The 19,747-nt window shown below is 44.4% G+C and overlaps 1 protein-coding gene across 1 annotated transcript in view; it reads right to left on the reverse strand.

Annotated features, from left to right (window-relative positions):
* The window catches only part of fat3a (FAT atypical cadherin 3a), a 94,545-nt gene that overhangs the window by 55,855 nt on the left and 18,943 nt on the right, over positions 1-19,747 (reverse strand). Inside the window, 1 exon segment of the mRNA XM_084019322.1 lies at positions 11,307-14,633. Coding sequence (XP_083875448.1) covers positions 11,307-14,616 — 3,310 coding nt within the window. The 5' untranslated portion in view covers positions 14,617-14,633.

Raw genomic sequence — 19,747 nt, forward strand, 5'->3', positions numbered from 1 at the left:
AAGGAGGCTACAAAATGCAAGACGGATGGTGACTTGGCTTTGTTGCTGCTGGACTTGTAAATAATATCGTGTGCATCTGTGTACAAATCATTGTCGATTATTTTATTGGCTCATGTTAGCTAAGGCGTTAGCTATTGTGCTAATATGTAACTATCGCTATGGCTTATACTGTATTAGCTAATCTTAGCTAAGGCGTTAGCTACTCTACCTTGTCACTGGACATCGTTCAAATCGTTCATCATTTCCAGAGCCGGTTCTGCATACAAATAACGTGCATGCGACGGTAGGCTGCGGTAGGCTAAATTACTTACGACGGAAGTAATGGACAATTCCGCTTCCAAACTGTAGGGGAGCCGAAGAGGAAAAGTTCTTAAGTGTTGCTTTAAAGCACTTCCTGTTTGTAACCACAGGAGAACAGACACTAATCTGCTGCATTATTAAGAAACTGAATAAAAAATGGACACGTAAATATCATTTTAATAATGTTTTATGGACAGTTCTTCCAACAGAGAAATGGAAGAGTCCATTGATAATAATGATGTTTAATGACTATTAAATTCTGATGTTAAAAACGTGGCTGTTCTGCCTCACCACCGAGGCCACGAGACTTTGGCTGCACATTCAGGAACAATGCTGCTTATGTTAGGACACAAAGCTTCAGGCCTGTTAGACATTAATCACCATGATTCCTCCTCCTCCTCCTCCTCCTCCTCCTCCTCTCTGCTCAAACACAGAGGAGCGACACTGTGGTGAAGAGTGTTGATGTGAACAGCTTCCTGCTGAACAGAGTGGGTGGGAGAACGCCAGGGAAAGGTTAGCTTCAAGGTAAGTGTGTGTGTGTGAGAACTATCCCATTACAGCAGCGACTGGCAGACTACAACACGTATTAACACACGACAACAGCATTAAGACGCCCACCACATCATTATTTTAGGTGAGAAAAAAAACGCCCACACAGACGGAGTGATGAAACACACTTCAACAGCAGAATTGTGCAGCCCTCCAGAATCCTGCAGCTTCTCCAGAATCCTGCAGCCCTCCAGAATCCTGTAGCCCTCCAGAATCCTGCAGCACCTCCAGAATCCTGCAGCTTCTCCAGAATCCTGCAGCCCTCCAGAATCCTGCAGCACCTCCAGAATCCTGTGGGCCTCCAGAATCCTGCAGTACCTCCAGAATCCTGGAGCCTTCCAGAATCCAGCACCTCCAGAAACCTGCGACTCTCCAGAATCCTGCAGCCCTCCAGAATCCAGCACCTCTGCAGCACCTCCAGAATCCTGCAGCCCTCCTGCACGTGCCCCCCTCTAAATTCTTTGTTCTCATGTAGCAAACTGCATGACATTATGCTACCCTGATGCAGCATTGTATTCCTACTCCACCTCCTGCAGCCAGTAGTGCATTACTTACACATGCATGGGAACATCTGCTGGTAGAAACCAATGAGAAGACCCAAGACGGTGAATGAGCAGCTCCGTCTTCAGCTGTCTGCTAACAACACGGCCTTTCCAATCCTTTTTAAAATCACATGCAATAACGATAGAAAAGATCAATTACTTTTTATATCAAAATCAAGCCTTCTTATCTTCCTGTAAAACTAAACGTGACCTGTGCTTATGTATACTCAAAGGCATATTCGGCAATTTTATTCAGAATACTTTCTGTTATATTGCTTGAAGTCAATGTAACATACCGAGAGGTGTACGTACATTGAAAGCACCAAAATAAAAAAGTCCTCTGTGGCAGGGGCAGGCCAGTCACAAGCTGTCTGTGAATTCTTACTTCCTGACTACGCGCACTGTCGATCTCGAGCACTCATTGGCTGTACGCGAGCGGCGAGCCGTCTCTACACTCGGCGGACGGAGGCAATAGCTGCAGCTAGCAGGAGCTACAGCTGGCGAGCGAGTTACACAACAAAAGTAAAAGAAGAACATTCAAGAAGATGAGCTGCAGAATGACTGAGAAATTACCAACAGCTGTTCGCAAAAGAAGAGGACGGATCAGGAGCAACACCAGAGTAAACATCGGTGATGGCGACAACAGAGGGGAGATGGCATGGCATTCCATATGGTAATACAAAGGGCTGTGCAATGTAAGGTAATATGAACATTTCACTATGGTTGACCTCCTTTCTCTTATGCCAGTTACACCAAGAAGTCCAGGACGTGGAGGTTCTACACACTGGACAAGGACTACAGTTATAGATCAGATCTGCAGAGCGCTATCCTGCGTTGAAGCAATGAGTCCCTGTCAACATGTGGTTCTATCAGGTGCCCCCTCCCCCCAAACACAAACACCCAGGACCTTTTGGACAAGCAAGTCAGCAGAGGACTCATTGAGTCAGCTAATGATATTGTAGCTAAGCATGAAGTGGTACTTGTGTCCAAAAGCTAGTTTAAAATCTATGTTGTAAAGAATCCCAAAGTGTAAACATGTATGCTAGGAGGTTTTATTACAGATTATAAACCTCAAAACTATTTGTTATCACACAGTAGTTCTCTTAACAAAGTCATGACTCAGCCATAGGAAAGTGAGGCTTTGTCCACCAAAACAATTACACTTGGCTCACACAATAGGTGACATAGATAACTGTTATACATGTTTAAGAACACATGGACAGTCTGACCGGTCTGCCAACACTCATGTTATGTTATTTGTGCAGCTTTGTGCAGAGATACATGTAATGGTTGGATTGTTTATGCTGTGAGTATAAGGATAAGGCCTTGAACATTTGAAAGACTTTTATTCAAGTAATTTAGAACAGGTTATGCAGAATATAAATGGTAAAGAAATAAACATTGCTATTGCAATGCTCTACACTCACTACTCTATAGGGATGAGAACTTCATATTGTCCTTGTTGATCTGGCTAGTGAGCACTTATCTTCCAGACACAGCAACTGGGTATCATAACGGTGAGCCTGTCCCAGTGCTGCTGTCCCAGTGCTCCATGCTGCCACACAGTAAGTTGTCGATTGAGGAGCGTTGTCTGATTACTGCATTACTACAGTAAGTCAAACAGCAGATTTGGTGTTTGTGTGTCAGCCGGAGGTCCAACAGCTGATGTGACTGCTCCAAGCTCAGTCCTGGAATTCTGGCCTGTAAAGTAACAGACTTGATTAGACGTTTTTATTGAACAGAGCTTTATTGTCCTCAACAAGGCCTTTTATCCACTGTTCAGGTAGACTATACACAGTGAACCACTGACCAGCATATCAGCAGAAAGTCAGGGAGGTTCTGCAGCTGTTGCAGACAATATGACTGAAATGCACTGACGTTTGTAACTAAAACTAAAAACAAAAGTTGACTGTGTAGTAATGCTAACCTTTGCTATTTTAGCATTGCCTGATTTAGCGGTTAGCATCGCCAGCTATTGGTAATTAGCATTTACATTTACATTTAGGTCATTTAGCAGACGCTTTTGTCCAAAGCGACTTACAATAAGTACATTTGTCAAAAGAAGGAAACAAAGAAACCACAACGTATCATTGCTGATAAAGTAATAGCTAAAAATGAATTAGCCAGCAATAAGTTGCTGCATTGTAACTCCCTTTTCAATGACATTGCCTAATACAAACATGCTTGCTTGACATATGCCTAGCAACAACAGCCATGCTAGTTGTTTACGTTTATTATGATAATGTTAGGTGTTTCTCACTTGTGAATGTCGGCTAGAGATGTTGTGCTCCTTGTCCCAGCGATCTTTCGTTCGTACTTCACGCATTCTGGGGGCGTGGCTTCCAACAGAGGTCTGGACGAAGCAGGCAGGATCTTTCCCTCATCGCCCCATCACCAAATTAAGAAGCTCTTATTCAAATTCATGTTCAACATAGTGGTTTACAGAGCTGGGCCCTCATTTATAAAACTGTGCGTAGGATCCTTACTAAAAGTGTACGTACGCCAAAAAGCCAAAGTTTGCGTGCGCCAAAAAAAAATCTGATTTATAAAACTGTGCGCACGCAAGCTGTACGCAATGTTCCCTTTATAAATCACAGGATCACCTACAAGTGTGCGTACCTGAATCCCGCCCTGTACACAAAGCTGTAATGAGCCGGCATGCAATCGTTTCTGTGTGGTGAATAACGGCGACAGGTCAGAAAAAAAAGCGAAGAAACGTAACTTTTCAGAAACGGAGAAAGAGACACTTGTTGGGGAGGTGGAGGCCCGGAAAATAATTTCATTTAGTGGCCACAGCAGCGGGATCACGAAGAAAAAGACGCAGTGCGAAGGCAACACATTGCTGCTGCAGTCAACGGCGTCAGCTGGACGGAGCGGACGGTGATCTGAAGGTAAATTACATCTTTCCGCTCCTTTACCAACATGTATTTGATATATTGCTTGAGTATTTGAGGAGGTTTGATTTTGATGTGACTTTGACGGGGATTGTGTCTGAAAAGGAGGGAGACACAGACGCGACTGAGACCAGCTGGATAAGGGTGAATAGATTTTAAACTTTTATTGTACATAAAACAAAACGTTAAATAGTTTTTGTCCTTCCAGAGTCTGCAGCGTTGGGCTCAGAGGAGGGTGACGGTGAGGAGAGTGATGTGAGGAGGGTGATGGTGAGGAGGGTGACGGGCCCTCGGCACAGCGTCCGGGTCCGGCGCAAAGCAGCAGCGCACCCCGGACGCATGGCACATCAAGCGGTCGGGTGCTCACTGATGCCGTCCTGCAACTTCAGCGAGACACAATTGCCGCCATCAACAACGTTGCAGATGAGCTACGGCAAACGCGCACTGTGATTAATAAAATACTACGAATGAACATTGATTGTTGTCTTCCTTATATTACAAACGCATAACATCCTCACGGATTATTGCGCCAGGTTGATATCCCTCCAGTCGGGCAGGGGGCCGAGGCTCATCATGCTGGGGTCTCTACCACCTTTGCCGGGTGGTAGATTCTGCCTCCTGAAGTTCGGTAAAGTTGCGCTCTCCACGCTCCACGACTGAGCGCGCACGAGCATTATAGCGCATTTCCTCTGCGCTCTGGTGGTTTAAAAACGAGGATAAAGTGTAACAAGTATACGATGGCTTAATGGCTGTATGTATGTGCGTTGATGATATATGCACATAAATAAGGAGAATATTTAGTTATTCCCGCTGTGTTCTGCAGTGATCTAATGGAGGATATTTATTGTATGTATTACATGCATTTGGGCCGTCTCTTCCTGCGGTGACAGCGCTGATTCAATATTTCAAAATGATTTTGATTTAAGATACAAGTCAGATTTTAAAAGAAGGTGTTAATATGAAAAATAATATCACTCATTAATAGCGTCAAAAACATTGCTGGAGTTCCTCATGATAACGCAGATCTAACGTATGATATGGAGTGTAATTAAATGTGTGCGAGTCATCAAAAAAATATAGTTATTCTCACGTTTACTGCTGATTCCCTTCCAGTCTCCAGAATGTGCGTACCGGTACGCATGCCTCAGAGTTTGCTTACGGGTACGCACACTTTCCCGTCAAGTTTGGTTTTTATAGATCACAACATTTGCGTGGAAAGTGGCGTACGCACGTTTCCAGCCCCGTTTTGTGCGTACGCAAGCTTTATAAATGAGGGCCCTGGTCTGTGTGTGTGTGTGTGTATGTGTGATAATGTAGCTTGTAATTCTGTTTGTAGTGTTTCTCAGCAGCTCGGGGCTGATTTATTGGGCTTGCCAAGGCTCAGCTAACAAGGGCCATAAATCCTCCCCTCTGCTCCTGTTCATCACCTTGGGACAACCAGCGGGGGGAGGGGGGGAGTGAGAGAGTGTGTATTACATATTTCCTATTGTTGAGTAAGGGCCGGTGAAGGTGGTGGTAGAGGAGGTGTTGGAGGACATAGAGATGGGGGTGTTGGAGGACATGGAGGTGGTAGTGGAGGGGAGACAGTGAGACAGAAACGGTATCTTACAGTGTGAGGGGATACAAGCGTTACGTGCACAGCAACTTTCTGTACCGGGGTCAGAGCCAATCAGAGACGAAGGCCCGCCCTTACTCGGCCTCTGATTGGCTCAGACCGTAGTGATTTATCTCTGTATGAGGACCATTGCGACCAAGGAACATATTTAGCTGCACTTCACTGATTTTTGGTTTGGTCGCACTCTTTTTGTCATTTTTTAGAATCAAGTTACTCGAATAACTCGAGTAATCGTTTCAGCCCTAGTGGAGGTGTGGGAGGACATGGAGGTGTTGAAGGACATGGAGGTGGGGGTAGTGGAGGTGTGGGAGGACATGGAGGTGGGGGTAGTGGAGGTGTGGGAGGACATGGAGGTGTTGAAGGACATGGAGGTGGGGGTAGTGGAGGTGTGGGAGGACATGGAGGTGGGGGTAGTGGAGGTGTGGGAGGACATGGAGGTGGGGGTAGTGGAGGTGTGGGAGGACATGGAGGTGGGGGTAGTGGAGGTGTGGGAGGACATGGAGGTGGGGGTAGTGGAGGTGTGGGAGAACATGGAGGTGGGGGTAGTGGAGGTGTTGGGAGGACATGGAGGTGGTGGTAGTGGAGGTGTGGGAGGACATGGAGGTGTTGAAGGACATGGAGGTGGGGGTAGTGGAGGTGTGGGAGGACATGGAGGTGGGGGTAGTGGAGGTGTGGGAGGACATGGAGGTGGGGGTAGTGGAGGTGTGGGAGGACATGGAGGTGGGGGTAGTGGAGATGTTTGAGGACATGGAGGTGTTGAAAAACATGGAGGTGGTGGTAGTGGAGGTGTTTGAGGACATGGAGGTGTTGAAGGACATGGAGGTGGTGGTAGTGGAGGTGTTGAGAGGACATGGAGGTGTTGAAGGACATGGAGGTGGTGGTAGTGGAGGTGTTGGAGGACATGAGTAGCTGTTCACCCAGGCTGCAATACAAGCTAAATGGTAAATGGTCCTCATTTATATAGCGCTTTTCTCCAAAGCGCTTTACAGTAATGACTGACATTCACCCATTCATTCACACATTCACACACCGACGGCGGAGTCAACCACGCAGGGCGACAGCCAGCTCGTCAGGAGCAATTAGGGTGAGGTGTCTTGCTCAGGGACACCAGGCACTCAGCTAGGAGGAGCCGGGGATCGAACCGGCAATCTTGCTGTTACTAGCCAACCTGCTCTACCTCCTGAGCTAAACCTCCCCAAGCTAGAACCGCCACTATTCCATCTATCCATCGTCTCCCACTTATCCTGTAGTCAGGGTCACGGGGGGGCTGAAGCCGATCCCGGCTGTCATTGGGCGAAGGCGGGGTTCACCTGGACAGGTAACCAGTCAATAGCATGCTGACATGTAGAGACAAACAACCATTCACGCTCACATTCACACCTACGGGACATTTAGAGTAATTTACATTTACATTTAGGTCATTTAGCAGACGCTTTTGTCCAAAGCGACTTACAATAAGTACATTTGTCAAAAGAAAGAAAGAAAGAAACCACAACATATCATTGCCGATAAAGTAAGAGCTAAAAATAGAACAAGTGTTAGGTCCTCATCTGAGTAAAGTAGTACCTTAAGAGCAACAGTGCTATGATCAGAGTGCTATAGGTAAGGTTTTTTGGGGGGGGTGTTAGTGGGTCATGCTATGTAGAGTCGAGGTTAAGTCTGAACAGGTGAGTCTTGAGCCTTTTTCGGAAGATGGCAAATGACTCTGCTGTCCTGACATTAGTCGGGAGTTCGTTCCACCACTGAGTGGAAGGAAATATCAATTAACCGGCCCCCATCCTGCATATCTTTGGACTGTGGGAGGAAGCCGGAGAACCCGGAGAGAACCCACCACTATTATACGATACTAGTGTTGTCACGATACCAACATTTTGGTACCGGTACCGGTACCAACATGTGTTTCGGTACTTTTCGATACTTTTCGATACTTTTCGATACTTTTTCAAATAAAAAGTGAACGCAAAAAATGTCATTACTGACTTTATTTTAATAGAAAATCTTAGAACAATAACATATTAATCAGTAAATAAAATAAAATACCACAAAGACAAGCTTTTCTAATGCACACAATTTTAAAAATGTTAAAATATAAATACAATAATATAATATAAAATATAATAATATAAATAAAGCAGCTCTATTTTTTTTCTTCCAGAGCTACTTTTGTTAAGAATGAAGGGGGTGGCGCTTGCTTTTAGCACTGAATGTGGCTTTTTTTCATGAGTAAATGACCGTTGTTCCCTGAGCTCAGTGTGCAGGTCTGGGTGCTTGTTCCTTTAAGGGTTTGGCTAAGTCGGAGGTGTTTCCGCCGTTAGCCATGCATGTTTTTATACACCGTTTACACAGTGGTGCATCGGCGTTAACTGCCTCGCTTTGCGCATTTGTTTTAAGCTAAAGTACGGCCATATCGCACTTCGCGGCGCTGGTTTGTCCACAAGTTGCGGCGTGGTGACGGTTGCAGCAGCCATTCTCCTCTCCGTGCTTCTCTCTCTCGTGCTCGCTCGCGCTCTCTGCTCTCTCCAAGCTTTCCTCCTGCTCCGTTTGTTGCTACCGTCCACGCTGCTCGCTAACTTGCTAGCTGTTTCCTCCGGTTTGCTTGCTTTTTCTTTTTATCTCCCCAAGCTGCGGCTCGCTCCTCGTCCTCTCAGCTGTAGTTACAACGCGGTGACGTCACGTGGCGAGTTCGCCGCGCTGTTGCGGGCGCTGCCGGCGGCGCTGCAAGTACCGGTCCCGTCCAAATGCAATATAGTACCGTTTTAAATGCCTCAGTACCCCGGTACCATATTAGTACCGGTATACCGTGCAACCCTATAAGATACAATATTAAACATTACGATATCATGATATTGTCATATATAATAAACAATACTATTTTATGTAATACAGTACAATCATGAGTTCGTTTTCTGTGCAGCTTGAAGGAATTAGGTCACCATTTGTGTCCTTTGTCAGATGTGTCCCTGGTATGATATGACACTCAAAATAAAATGTCATTTAATGTGCAGTCATGAGGATTCGTTGTGATCACAAGCAAAACAGACACTTTTATTTCAAAATATTGAATAATTTACTTTCTGGCAAATTTAGATATATTTGTATTGAGAGTATAAATGGTGCTTGGTTATCATTGATTTGATTGGTCAGGATACAATGACACGATGTTCCTGCTCTGAGACCTGGACCAGGTTTGTTACTTCACACACTTTGCTTCCTAATATGGTGGTGATGCAATATTTTCATGATACAATATTCTACCATTAAAACATTATCATGGCTTGACAATATCCCAAAACGATATTATATGATACGATATTATCATGATCCTTAAAGGTTGAGTAGGTGATACTATTTACTATCTACTTGAAATCCGTAACATACCATAATAAATACACTTTTTTTTTAAATCTGTGGTCGTGGCAGGACTGTAAAAACCCGTCCAATCAAAAACGTCGGGCCTGAGAAAATGATTGGACGGCCTGCCTGTCTGTCAATGCTTACTTTCTGTTTGCGCTCTGCCGACCTCGAGCACTTGTTTGGCATTCTGGGGGTGGGGATTTGAACAGAGGTCTGAACGAAGGGGGCAGGCTTTGAGCAGAGGTCTGAATTAAGGGGGCGGGGCTTCGAATAGAATAGAGATTTTTACACATTTTATAAAAACGAAGACATCAAGAAGGTTTTTTATATCACTTTATTATAACTGATACTAACATTTATTTTTTAAGAACTACAAGTCTTCATAGCCGGGGTTCCTTTTAAGTTTTCACCTATTCATCTCACTTCAGCCATTTTTAGTGCAGGACAATGTGTTCGTCACTCAAGCAGACAGACAAATAAAAACCATCAGTCATAAATGTTGCATCACGCACTTTAGAAATTGAACTGTTTATAACATTCTACATCCTCCAATCAGCTACCCTCACCCCCAGTGGACCGAAGAAGAAATTGCTACTTGATAATGAAAGATTGATACTTGTCTATAAATACAATATTGGCATGCAAAATATTGTGATACTTTGCTGTATTGATTTTTCTCCACCCATAGCAACAACAAAAAAGGAGTCTGTGTAGTTTGTACACGCTGTGTACTGTGCCACACACAATGCTATGTTTCCAGGCAACGCAGAGGTTTTTGGCATCCGTCTGTACATCATTGTGCCAGTCTCATGCACCACAAAGTCTGCCTCAATCTTCAATGCAAACGACAACAAGTCCACTCGGCCTCTCTGTCCCCCTCAGACCCAGCATGCACCTGTTCTTTTGCATCATGATGGGTTATTTTGGTCACGGCACAGCGCACCGAGTGGTGCATTCAATCAGTGATCAACACAGATTCAAGATTCAGATTTTTTAACATGCTTAGATATCAATGCTAATCTAAACCATAATCCATAATAACGTCATATTTGATTTTGGCCCCAAATGCTCGCTGGGTTTTGAATTAAATCAGTGATCAATACAGATTCAACAAACAAGCTTCTTTAACTTATGCTTAGATTTGTTCGGATTCCGATACCCGTATCGGAAATGCCTCCGATACTGCCGAAAAGACCTGCCACCTGCTAAAAGGAGCTAATGTTAGCGCGTCATGTCGACGGTTTGGCAGCACTTCACAGTGGATGTTCCCACCAGTAAGACGGCGACATGCAACGAAATGTGTTTCTGAAAACATTTTATGCGAGAAATAAGCGATGCAGTTGCTGAATCTGTCTTTAAACTTGCGTCGTCTCTTGAAACTTGCCGCAATGCGACGGCATTGCACGGCTTCTTACATAGACAATGAATGGGAAGCATGGATATAACGCTGCCTGTGGACACGTACCTTCAACCAAAATCTCATTCTGAACTAAGTTAAAAACTTGAGAGCCATATTTGCCAACATATGCCGACATAAGACTCAATTTCGAGGGGGTGGCACGAGTGTTGCAAATATGCACAACTGTTTTATACTGTTTATTTATACTGTTCTATTTAAAAATAAATGGCTTCCATTTGCTGTATTCATTCATGTTTTACAAAGGGTTTAACCTGAGCCAGGCCTTACCACAATGATAATCATATCACAGTCATGCAGGCGTAGTATGATCTTTTTCTTTTTTTTTAAACACACTGGTATCGGTACTCGGTATCGGCCGATACCTACAGCACGAGTATCGGAATCGGTATCAGGAGGGGGAAAATGGTATCAGAACATCTCTACTAATGCTCGGACAGTAAAATAATCTAAATCGTAACCAAATATAAGGTCATATTTAATTGTCATTGTTTTGTATTAAAAATAGGTGAAAAATAACTGATTTGAAAAAAATACTCAAAAGGTATCACTAAATATAATAATTAACAGTAAGACTGATGGTAAGACTTATTAAAAGCATGACACACAAAATACTTTTTTCAAAGAAAACTCACCTGTCTCTTCATCAATGGCGAATCGTCCGAGTCCACTCCCGTCACGGATGGAGTACTGGATTTCTCCATCTCTGCCAGTGTCATCATCATTTGCGATGACTTGGAGGAGGGTAGTTCCAATTCGGGAATTCTCTTTGACTAATCCCGTCAAGGCAAAATGGGAAAAGTATGGTGTGTAGAGGTTTTCATTCACATCCACAACCTCCACCTCCACAAAGGTGACGGAGAGAAGAGAGACAGGCCGTCCCCTGTCTTTGGCCTTAACAGTGAGGTTGTAGAACTGCTGGGTCTCGTAGTCCAGCTCTTTAGTCAGCCGAATAGCCCCACTGGCCCTGTCCACCTCAAACCATCCACTGTAGTTGTTGGCAAGACTGTACCGGACCTGGCCTCCCAAGCCCAAATCTGGGTCCTGGGTTTCTAACCAGGCCACAACTGTTCCTACTGGAAGATCCTCCAGAGCCCTGGCTTTGTACACACTGGGGATGAACAGTGGGGGACAGTCATTCACATCATCTAACATGATTTTTAAAGTGGTCACAGAAAACCTTTGGGCCCCTCTCTCTGCCTTGTCCCGGGCCTCAATCTTCAGGTTGAAGGCCGAAACAAACTCCCTGTCTAGTTGGCCAGCAACATACACGATCCCATTCGTGGAGTTGATGCCAAACTGGGTGCTACTGGTCAAAGCAGAGTACACTATCTCCCCATTGGGTCCAAGATCTTTGTCAGTGGCCTCTACCTGGATAATATCTGTACCAATGGCAGTGTTTTCAGGTATGGCAATTCTATAGCCTCCTTCCTGCAAAAACTGGGGTGCATTATCATTTGCGTCCTCTATGTAGACGGTAAGCAAACGCCAGGCAGTTTTCTGAGGCAGGCCAAGGTCATAGATAGTTAGGTTGAGGAGGTAGCGGTCCCTCATTTCTCTGTCCATGGGCAGGAAGACACTGATAAGGCCAGTCCCCATGTCAATGGTGAAACAGCTGTCAGTGTTTCCGTCTGAAATAGAGTATAAAATCTGACCGTTAAATCCGGTGTCACCATCGTAGGCATTGACCTTGAAAACACTCGAACCAATGTTCAGGTCTTCCTTTACAGCAATATCTGTGGGAAAAGCTTTGTCAAACTGGGGCATCTGCCGATTAACAGAGAAAAGGTCGATAAAACCTCCCTCAACTTTGGGCTTGATGCTAGCTTTGGACTTCTTCAGTAACTTTTCAGCTAACTTTTGGGCTACCCTTGTCTCTTTACAGTTGAAACTTTTGGGAGCAGGTTTCCCATGAGCAACTGAGATGTTAACAAACATAGGATCAGAAAAGTTCTCACCATCTGTGGCAGTTATTTTCAGACTAAATACGCTGTTCTTTGGACTGGCTGTGACGAGGGAATGTCTCAGTGAAAGTACCCCTGAATCGGGGTTGAGGTCAAAGTACCCCCATTCGTTCCCTGAAATGATCTTATATTTTACTAGCTCCAACTCATCTATATCAATGGCAGACATTGTAGTAATCACTTCATCCACTGGGAAATCCCTGGAGATCACCCCCTGACATGCTACCTTCTCAAATAACGGCTGGTTGTCATTGACATTGTCTAGGTGGATTGTTACGTTGACTTCACTCTCTCTCCTGTAGGGGGCCCCCCAGTCCGATGCCCTGACTAGAAACACAAAGCTCTCTGGTGACGACTCAAAGTCCAACTCTTTTGTGGTGCTGATGACACCAGAAAACTGATTGATTCTGAAGGGTAATGGCTGAAGGCTGGAAATGCTGTAAGTTATGTATCCATTTTCTCCTTTATCCTCATCCACTGCAAAAACCGTTAACACACTGGTCCCAACTAGCACACTTTCATTGACCAAAACCTCATAAGTGACCTGATCAAATGTTGGCGTGTTATCATTGGCATCTTCAATGGTTACTTGAACTTTCGCTTTGAGTTCACTGTCTATTTCCAACACCTCCAGATTAAAGACATGCTGGGGCACCTGAGTGAACCACTGAGTAGTGGAGATAACACCTGTCCGGGTGTTCATCTGAAAAAAAGCTGAATCTGCAGAAGGTGCCAGAATATATTCTACATCTTCAGGCTCTGGCTTGATTTTAACAGCCGCCACAATTGTGCCTGGTGGTGAAATTTCATTCAGACTCACGTCATACAACTCCCGCTCAAACGTAGCTTCAGCCATTTGCCGTTTCTTCACCATAATGTGGACAAGCTTTACGGCAGAGAACTTCTGTGGGACTCCCCTATCTTTAGCCTGCAGTGTGAGGTTACAACCATAAGGATAAGTCTCCCAGTTTACTGATTCAGAGGACTTTATGGCAAACTCGCCTTCCACAGATCTTTCTACGAAAAACTGCTCTGAAGGGTCTCCACCAACAATGACTACCGAGTCTATTTCTCCATTTAAGCCTTCATCTAGGTCCTCCACAGTGACCATGGCATACACAGGGTTTTTATCAAGCCCCGATGGGATGTGGGAGACCACATTCATGACTGGGGCATGCTCATTCACGCGCTCTACATGGACAAAAAGCTTGGCTGTGCTGCTGACCCCATTATTTCCATAGAGCTTCATGCCGCGGTCCACCGCCAGGATTTCTAAGTCGTACCGGTTCTGTTCATCAACATTGAGCTTTCCACTGAGAGAAACCACTCCACTGGTTGGGTGTACAGCAAACAGCTCCATTTTCTCCTTGAAAAAATAGTAAAACTCCCCGTTGGAGCCAATATCTGCATCTGTTGCGGTAACTTGTGCTATGCTAGTCCTGAGAGGGGTGCTCTCCGCGATGGTGACAGAGTACGTGGTGGGTGAGAACAAAGGTCGCAGGTCATTCATATCCAAGACCTGGATGCTGACTTTAGTCCAGGTCTCAAGGAGGGCCTCTCCTTTGACAGAGGCTTTTACTGTCAAGACATAATTATCTTGAATCTCTCTGTTCAAGATGGCTGCATTGCCACCTTTAGTCCTGATGCGCAGGAAGCAGAAGTCGCCCAGCAGGTACTCCTCTGCCTTGAAGAACCCTTCATCATCCCCTGAGGTGATTCTGTAGCGGATCTCCCAGGACCGCTGGGCCAGGTGAATGCCCATTTTAACTTTACTGTTGGCGTAGGTGCGTGCTGCTGAGTTTTCGTAGACTGTTGCGTGGTAGACAGCCTGGGTGAAGCCGAAGCGAGGTCCATCCTGAAGGCCGCCCTGGATGTTCTGGCCACAGCAGGGTGGTGGCTTGAAAAGCAGCAACAGCAGCAGCAGGGCTAGGACGAGGAGAGGGGCTGGCATGCCTGCCCACCGGCCCATATTCACATCCATCCCATCATCACTCCATCCTACAACAGACAAAGACAGAAAATGGTTAGCTACGGGGAAGGGAAGCAGCTTATTTCATCCTTATTGGTACTGAGAGGAGGGGGCGTCCACAGTTACCCGGTAACAAAAATTAGTCTGACATCATCTCTGCGTGGTCTCTGGACACTAAGATCAGTGTCAACAGTCAATTGCAAGTTTAAGAAAAACCAGAGGTGGTTTGAGAAGGAACAAAATAATTGTACGGCTCGGAAGAGAAGTGAAACATCACCAAAACAAACACCAGAGAAAATAAGAGCAGAGGGCAAAATGATGGGCTGCGACGCATGACCCCATCATAACCCTCCTCAGAAATACATGGAAACTACAGGCCTGTGTCTTAAACCATGAAATATCTCCAGACTAGCTGCTGCCTTCAGATTCTGTTCTCTTTCAGTAGCCACAAATATGTGCCAATCTGGTCTTTGGGAGCAAAGCCTGATCCAGGAAAAGCCATGTTGTGGCCGTAGGAGTGCCACAGTGGTCTACATTTTGATGACTCTGCACTTTCCACCACAAGGGATGGAGAGATGTGCTGAGAAAAGGCCGACGGTGTCTGAGGACACTGATATAACACACTGCTACAGCCACACATTTAGATACTCTCCTGTTTCAAACAGGAACTGATCTGCTCCTAACTTCTCACAAAAAAACACATTTGGCTTTGTGAGCGTGACCAAAAACCACCTCATGTGAAACAATGCAAACCGACGCTGAAGCCTTCATTCAAACACAATCCAACAGTCGTTCAGGGGAGGAATCCAAACCAGGGAAAAGCCAAAAACACTTGAATTTTCATCCGACCTTAAACTGTCATCTCAGTGTCGACTTCAGTCAGTCGAGAGGATGTGTGTGTGTGTGAGAGAGAGAGTGTGTGTGTGTGGGTGGCGGGGGGGGGGGGGGGGGGGGGGGTTTGTTACTGGGTCACTATTCCTCCTTTATTAAACAGACCAGTAGAGATACTGCAATAACCCTTTGAATCCAGGCTGATTTGGTTCCGTGTCCACCAGTGATAAAATATCACGACACGATACTATCACGACATGATACTATCACGACACGATACTATCACGACACGATACTATCACGACACGATACTATCACAATACGATACTATCACAATACGATACTATCACAATACGATACTATCACAACACGATACTATCACGATATGATATCATCACAATACGATACTATCACAATATGATACTATCACAATACGATACTATCACGACACGATACTATCACAATACGATACTATCACAACACGATACTATCACGATATGATATCATCACAATACGATACTATCACAATATGATACTATCACAATACGATACTATCACGACACGATACTATCACAATACGATACTATCACAATATGATACTATCACAAAACGATACTATCACAATATGATATCACGATACAATACACGATTCACAACGATCCGAGTATATATATATATATATATATATATAGAGAGAGAGAGAGAGAGAGAGAGAGCTGTCAACCAATTACTGCTTTTCTCCAATATGAACCACTGTTAGTTACCATGGAAACAGTGTACAATAGGAACTACAGTTGGTATCATTGTGGTTTCTACTGCTACTGTGTTAAAAAGACTACAGAGATCCAGCACAGTCTGGTCCACATTGAGATCTTTAGTGGATCTGGAGGGGCAGAGGGCTGGACCCCGCCAACCAATCACAGTCAGGAGGTTGTTTTCTGAATATCCTCTTGGCCAATAGGGAGCTGCCAACCACCTCCTCAGTCTGGTAGACACAAAAGACGCATTCCTCCTGTCAGTACACACACACACACACACACCTCCCATGGTGTTGTTATTCTGTTGTATTGTCAGCTTTGTTACGTTTTCTCTCATTCGATGTCACATCACTCCTCCTTCCTCCTTCCTTCCTTTCTTCTTCTTCTGTCCCCCCCCACACACACACACAAAGCTCCCCCCCATCAGTTATTCCCTCCTCCTCCTCCTCTCCTCCCTGCTCCTCTCACTATTTTTGTCCTCTCTGGGAACTCTTTTCTCTTTTCCTCATTTCTCCCTCTTTTGCTGGATCCACTTTCCCCCGTCTCCCTTATATTTCATCCTCTCGCCCCTCCTGCTCCTCCCCTCCCCCTCCTCCTGTGTGTGGGTAGTAATGTACTTTCAGTGTGTCATATAAACCCGTTCTCTGTAGAGAAATCTGGATTCAAATTAATCCAGGGTTCAGCTTTCTGTTTCCCTCACCCTTTCGTTTTCTCCTCCCCCTCCTCCCCCCCTCTGCCTCTCCTCCTGTGGAGTCAATACTGATCATTAATGATTTTAATTGGCTCCTCTGTGTGAGGTGTTCAGGTTTGTTCCTGTCCGCCTTGTCTACACACGAAGACTCGGAATGCGTTGTGGCCCCTCCCCCCCCTGCCCCCCCCCCCCCCCCCCCCCCCCCCACCCCCATCAATAGGAAGGTTGAATAGGAGGAGGGTCACATTTCCATCCGGCTGTTCTCACAACAACTGTGAACTGTGTTCATGTAAAACCATCAGCTGATGATTCTGAACACTGGAGCCGCCGACATTGAAAACACTATTAACGTATTAAGTTCTTAAGTTCATAAGTTAATACGTTCATAAGTTAATGTGTTCATGGGTTAATACTTTAATAAGTCAATCAGTTAATACGTTAATATGTTAATACGTTAATAAGTGAATATGTTAATAACTTAATAAGAAAATATGTTAATAATTTAATATGTTCATAAGTTAATGTGTTCATGGGTTAATACATTGATAAGTCAAAAAGTTAATAATTTAATAAGTTAATACGTTGATATGTTAATACCTTAATAAGTGAATAAGTGAATCCGTTCATAAATTAAGATGTTAATATGTTAAAAAGTTAATACATTAATAAGTGAATACGTTAATAAGTGAATATGTTTAATATGTTAAAAGGTTAATACGTAATAATTGAATAATTTATTACGTTAATATGTTAATACGTTAATATGTTAATACATTCATAAGTTGTTCTTATCAGTTATGACAACATGGTTCTCCTGATAACAGCTGATAGATCTCCTCCTCTCCTCCTCCTGATAACAGCTGATAGATCTCCTCCTCTCCTCCTCCTGATAACAGCTGATAGATCTCCTCCTCTCCTCCTCCCAGCTGATAGATCTCCTCCTCTCCTCCTCCTGATAACAGCTGATAGATCTCCTCCTCTCCTCCTCCTGATAACAGCTGATGGATCTCCTCCTCTCCTCCTCCTGATAACAGCTGATAGATCTCCTCCTCTCCAGCAAATAGAATGAAACTAAATGAGCAGCCATATGTGTAACTGTGAGGCTCAGACACTCGAGCATCAAGGACAACTGATAATATTAATAAGATGAGAGGCTGCCACATTCCCTCTCTCTCTTTCTCACTCATACACACACACACACACCAGTAGCATCGACCTTGAGGAGGTGCTATCTGTGCTCATGGTCATCTGGATGAGCATTAACAGCAGCAGCATTAACAGCAGCAGCAGCGTTAACAGCAGCAGCAGCTGCAGCATTAACAGCAGCAGCAGCAGCATTAACAGCAGCAGCAGCATTAACAGTAGGAGCAGCATTAACAGCAGCAGCAGCAGCATTAACAGCAGCAGCAGCATTAACAGTAGGAGCAGCATTAACAGCAGCAGCAGCAGCATTAACAGCAGAAGCAGCATTAACAGCAGAAGCAGCAGCAGAATGGGAGACTCATGCATATTCATGAGGAGCTGCTCCTCTTACTAACAACAGGATGAGATGGTTCACACCACATTTCACTGGAGCAGAAAGCTTTCATTTTTCACTGGAGGCGTGATGACAGGAGATGCTCCCCCCCCCCCCTCTCCTCTCCTCTCTCTCTCTCCCCCTCTCTCTCTCACCCCTCCCCCTCTCTCTCGCACTCCCCCCCCCCCCACGAGTGGCTGCATTGCAGAGAAGCAGAAATAATTGCATAAGACTGACTTCGACACCCCATTTACTTCAGTGGCTCAGAAGAAAAGCAGTGTGTGTGTGTGTGTGTGTGTGTGTGTGTGTGTGCGCGTGTGAACCCTCAACTCAAGCACTAAAACAGTTGTCTCTGCTCCACCCCATATGATAGGAAACTAAATCCAATCAACCTTTTTGAGTGTGTGTGTGTGTGTGTGTGTGTGTGTGTGTGTGTGTTTAAACACACTATAAGCATGAGAGCTCCAGCTCAGTCCAGACCACCCCTCTCCTCTGCTCCTGTTCTTACTGGACCCATTTATTCTGCTCTGGGGCTCTGATCAATTTAAGACTGTGTGTGTGTGTTGGGCTGTACGTGTAACATTATCCCCACCGTGTCCCTCCAAGTGTCCCAGAGGTCTCAGGCTGCAGACAGAAAACTAGAAGGGTGGAGGAGGTGGAGGAGGGAGGGTGATTCATAAAGTGTTTAGTCCTGAACAAAAGAGCGGTTTCCTCTAATGAACTGAATAGAAGATACCTTGAATCTAATGGTTCAATTCTATTGTTTAGGGTTCAGCGTAGAGCTGTCCCAAACGATTACTTTTCAAACGATTAATCTAGCGATTATTTTTTCGAGTAATGGACTAATCTAACAATTATTTTTTAGATAAATCTTACGATTTATTTTTAATTTATCGATTATTTCACATTTCTTGATCAATGTAACTTTTCACACAATATGGATATAAAAAAATGTCTTGTTAAGATTTCAATATTTAAACATTTCTTTAACATGCACTTGGCACAGACTAATGAGACCAACAACTGCTTAGTGCAATGTACTGTTATGAACCTCAAATAAAACAGGTAAAGAGGGAGACATCACAACAGTTTCTACTTCTGATACTTCTTCTTTTTGTTATTAGCCTATTATTATTATTATTATTATTATATTATTATTATTATTATTATTATTATTATTATTATTATTATTATTAATCAAAAGTATGGTATACACCTATCAAGGATTTGGTCCAACACGAATAAACACATTAATTTCCTATAAATTATTCACAATGAAAGTACCCCTTTCTTTGTTATTTTAAAGCTTTTATTGTGAAGGGGCAGAAACAGGAAATGTCGGGTTTC

Source organism: Eutrigla gurnardus (genome assembly GCF_963514095.1).
Source record: "Eutrigla gurnardus genome assembly, chromosome: 10".
In the NCBI taxonomy this organism is placed as follows: domain Eukaryota; kingdom Metazoa; phylum Chordata; class Actinopteri; order Perciformes; family Triglidae; genus Eutrigla; species Eutrigla gurnardus.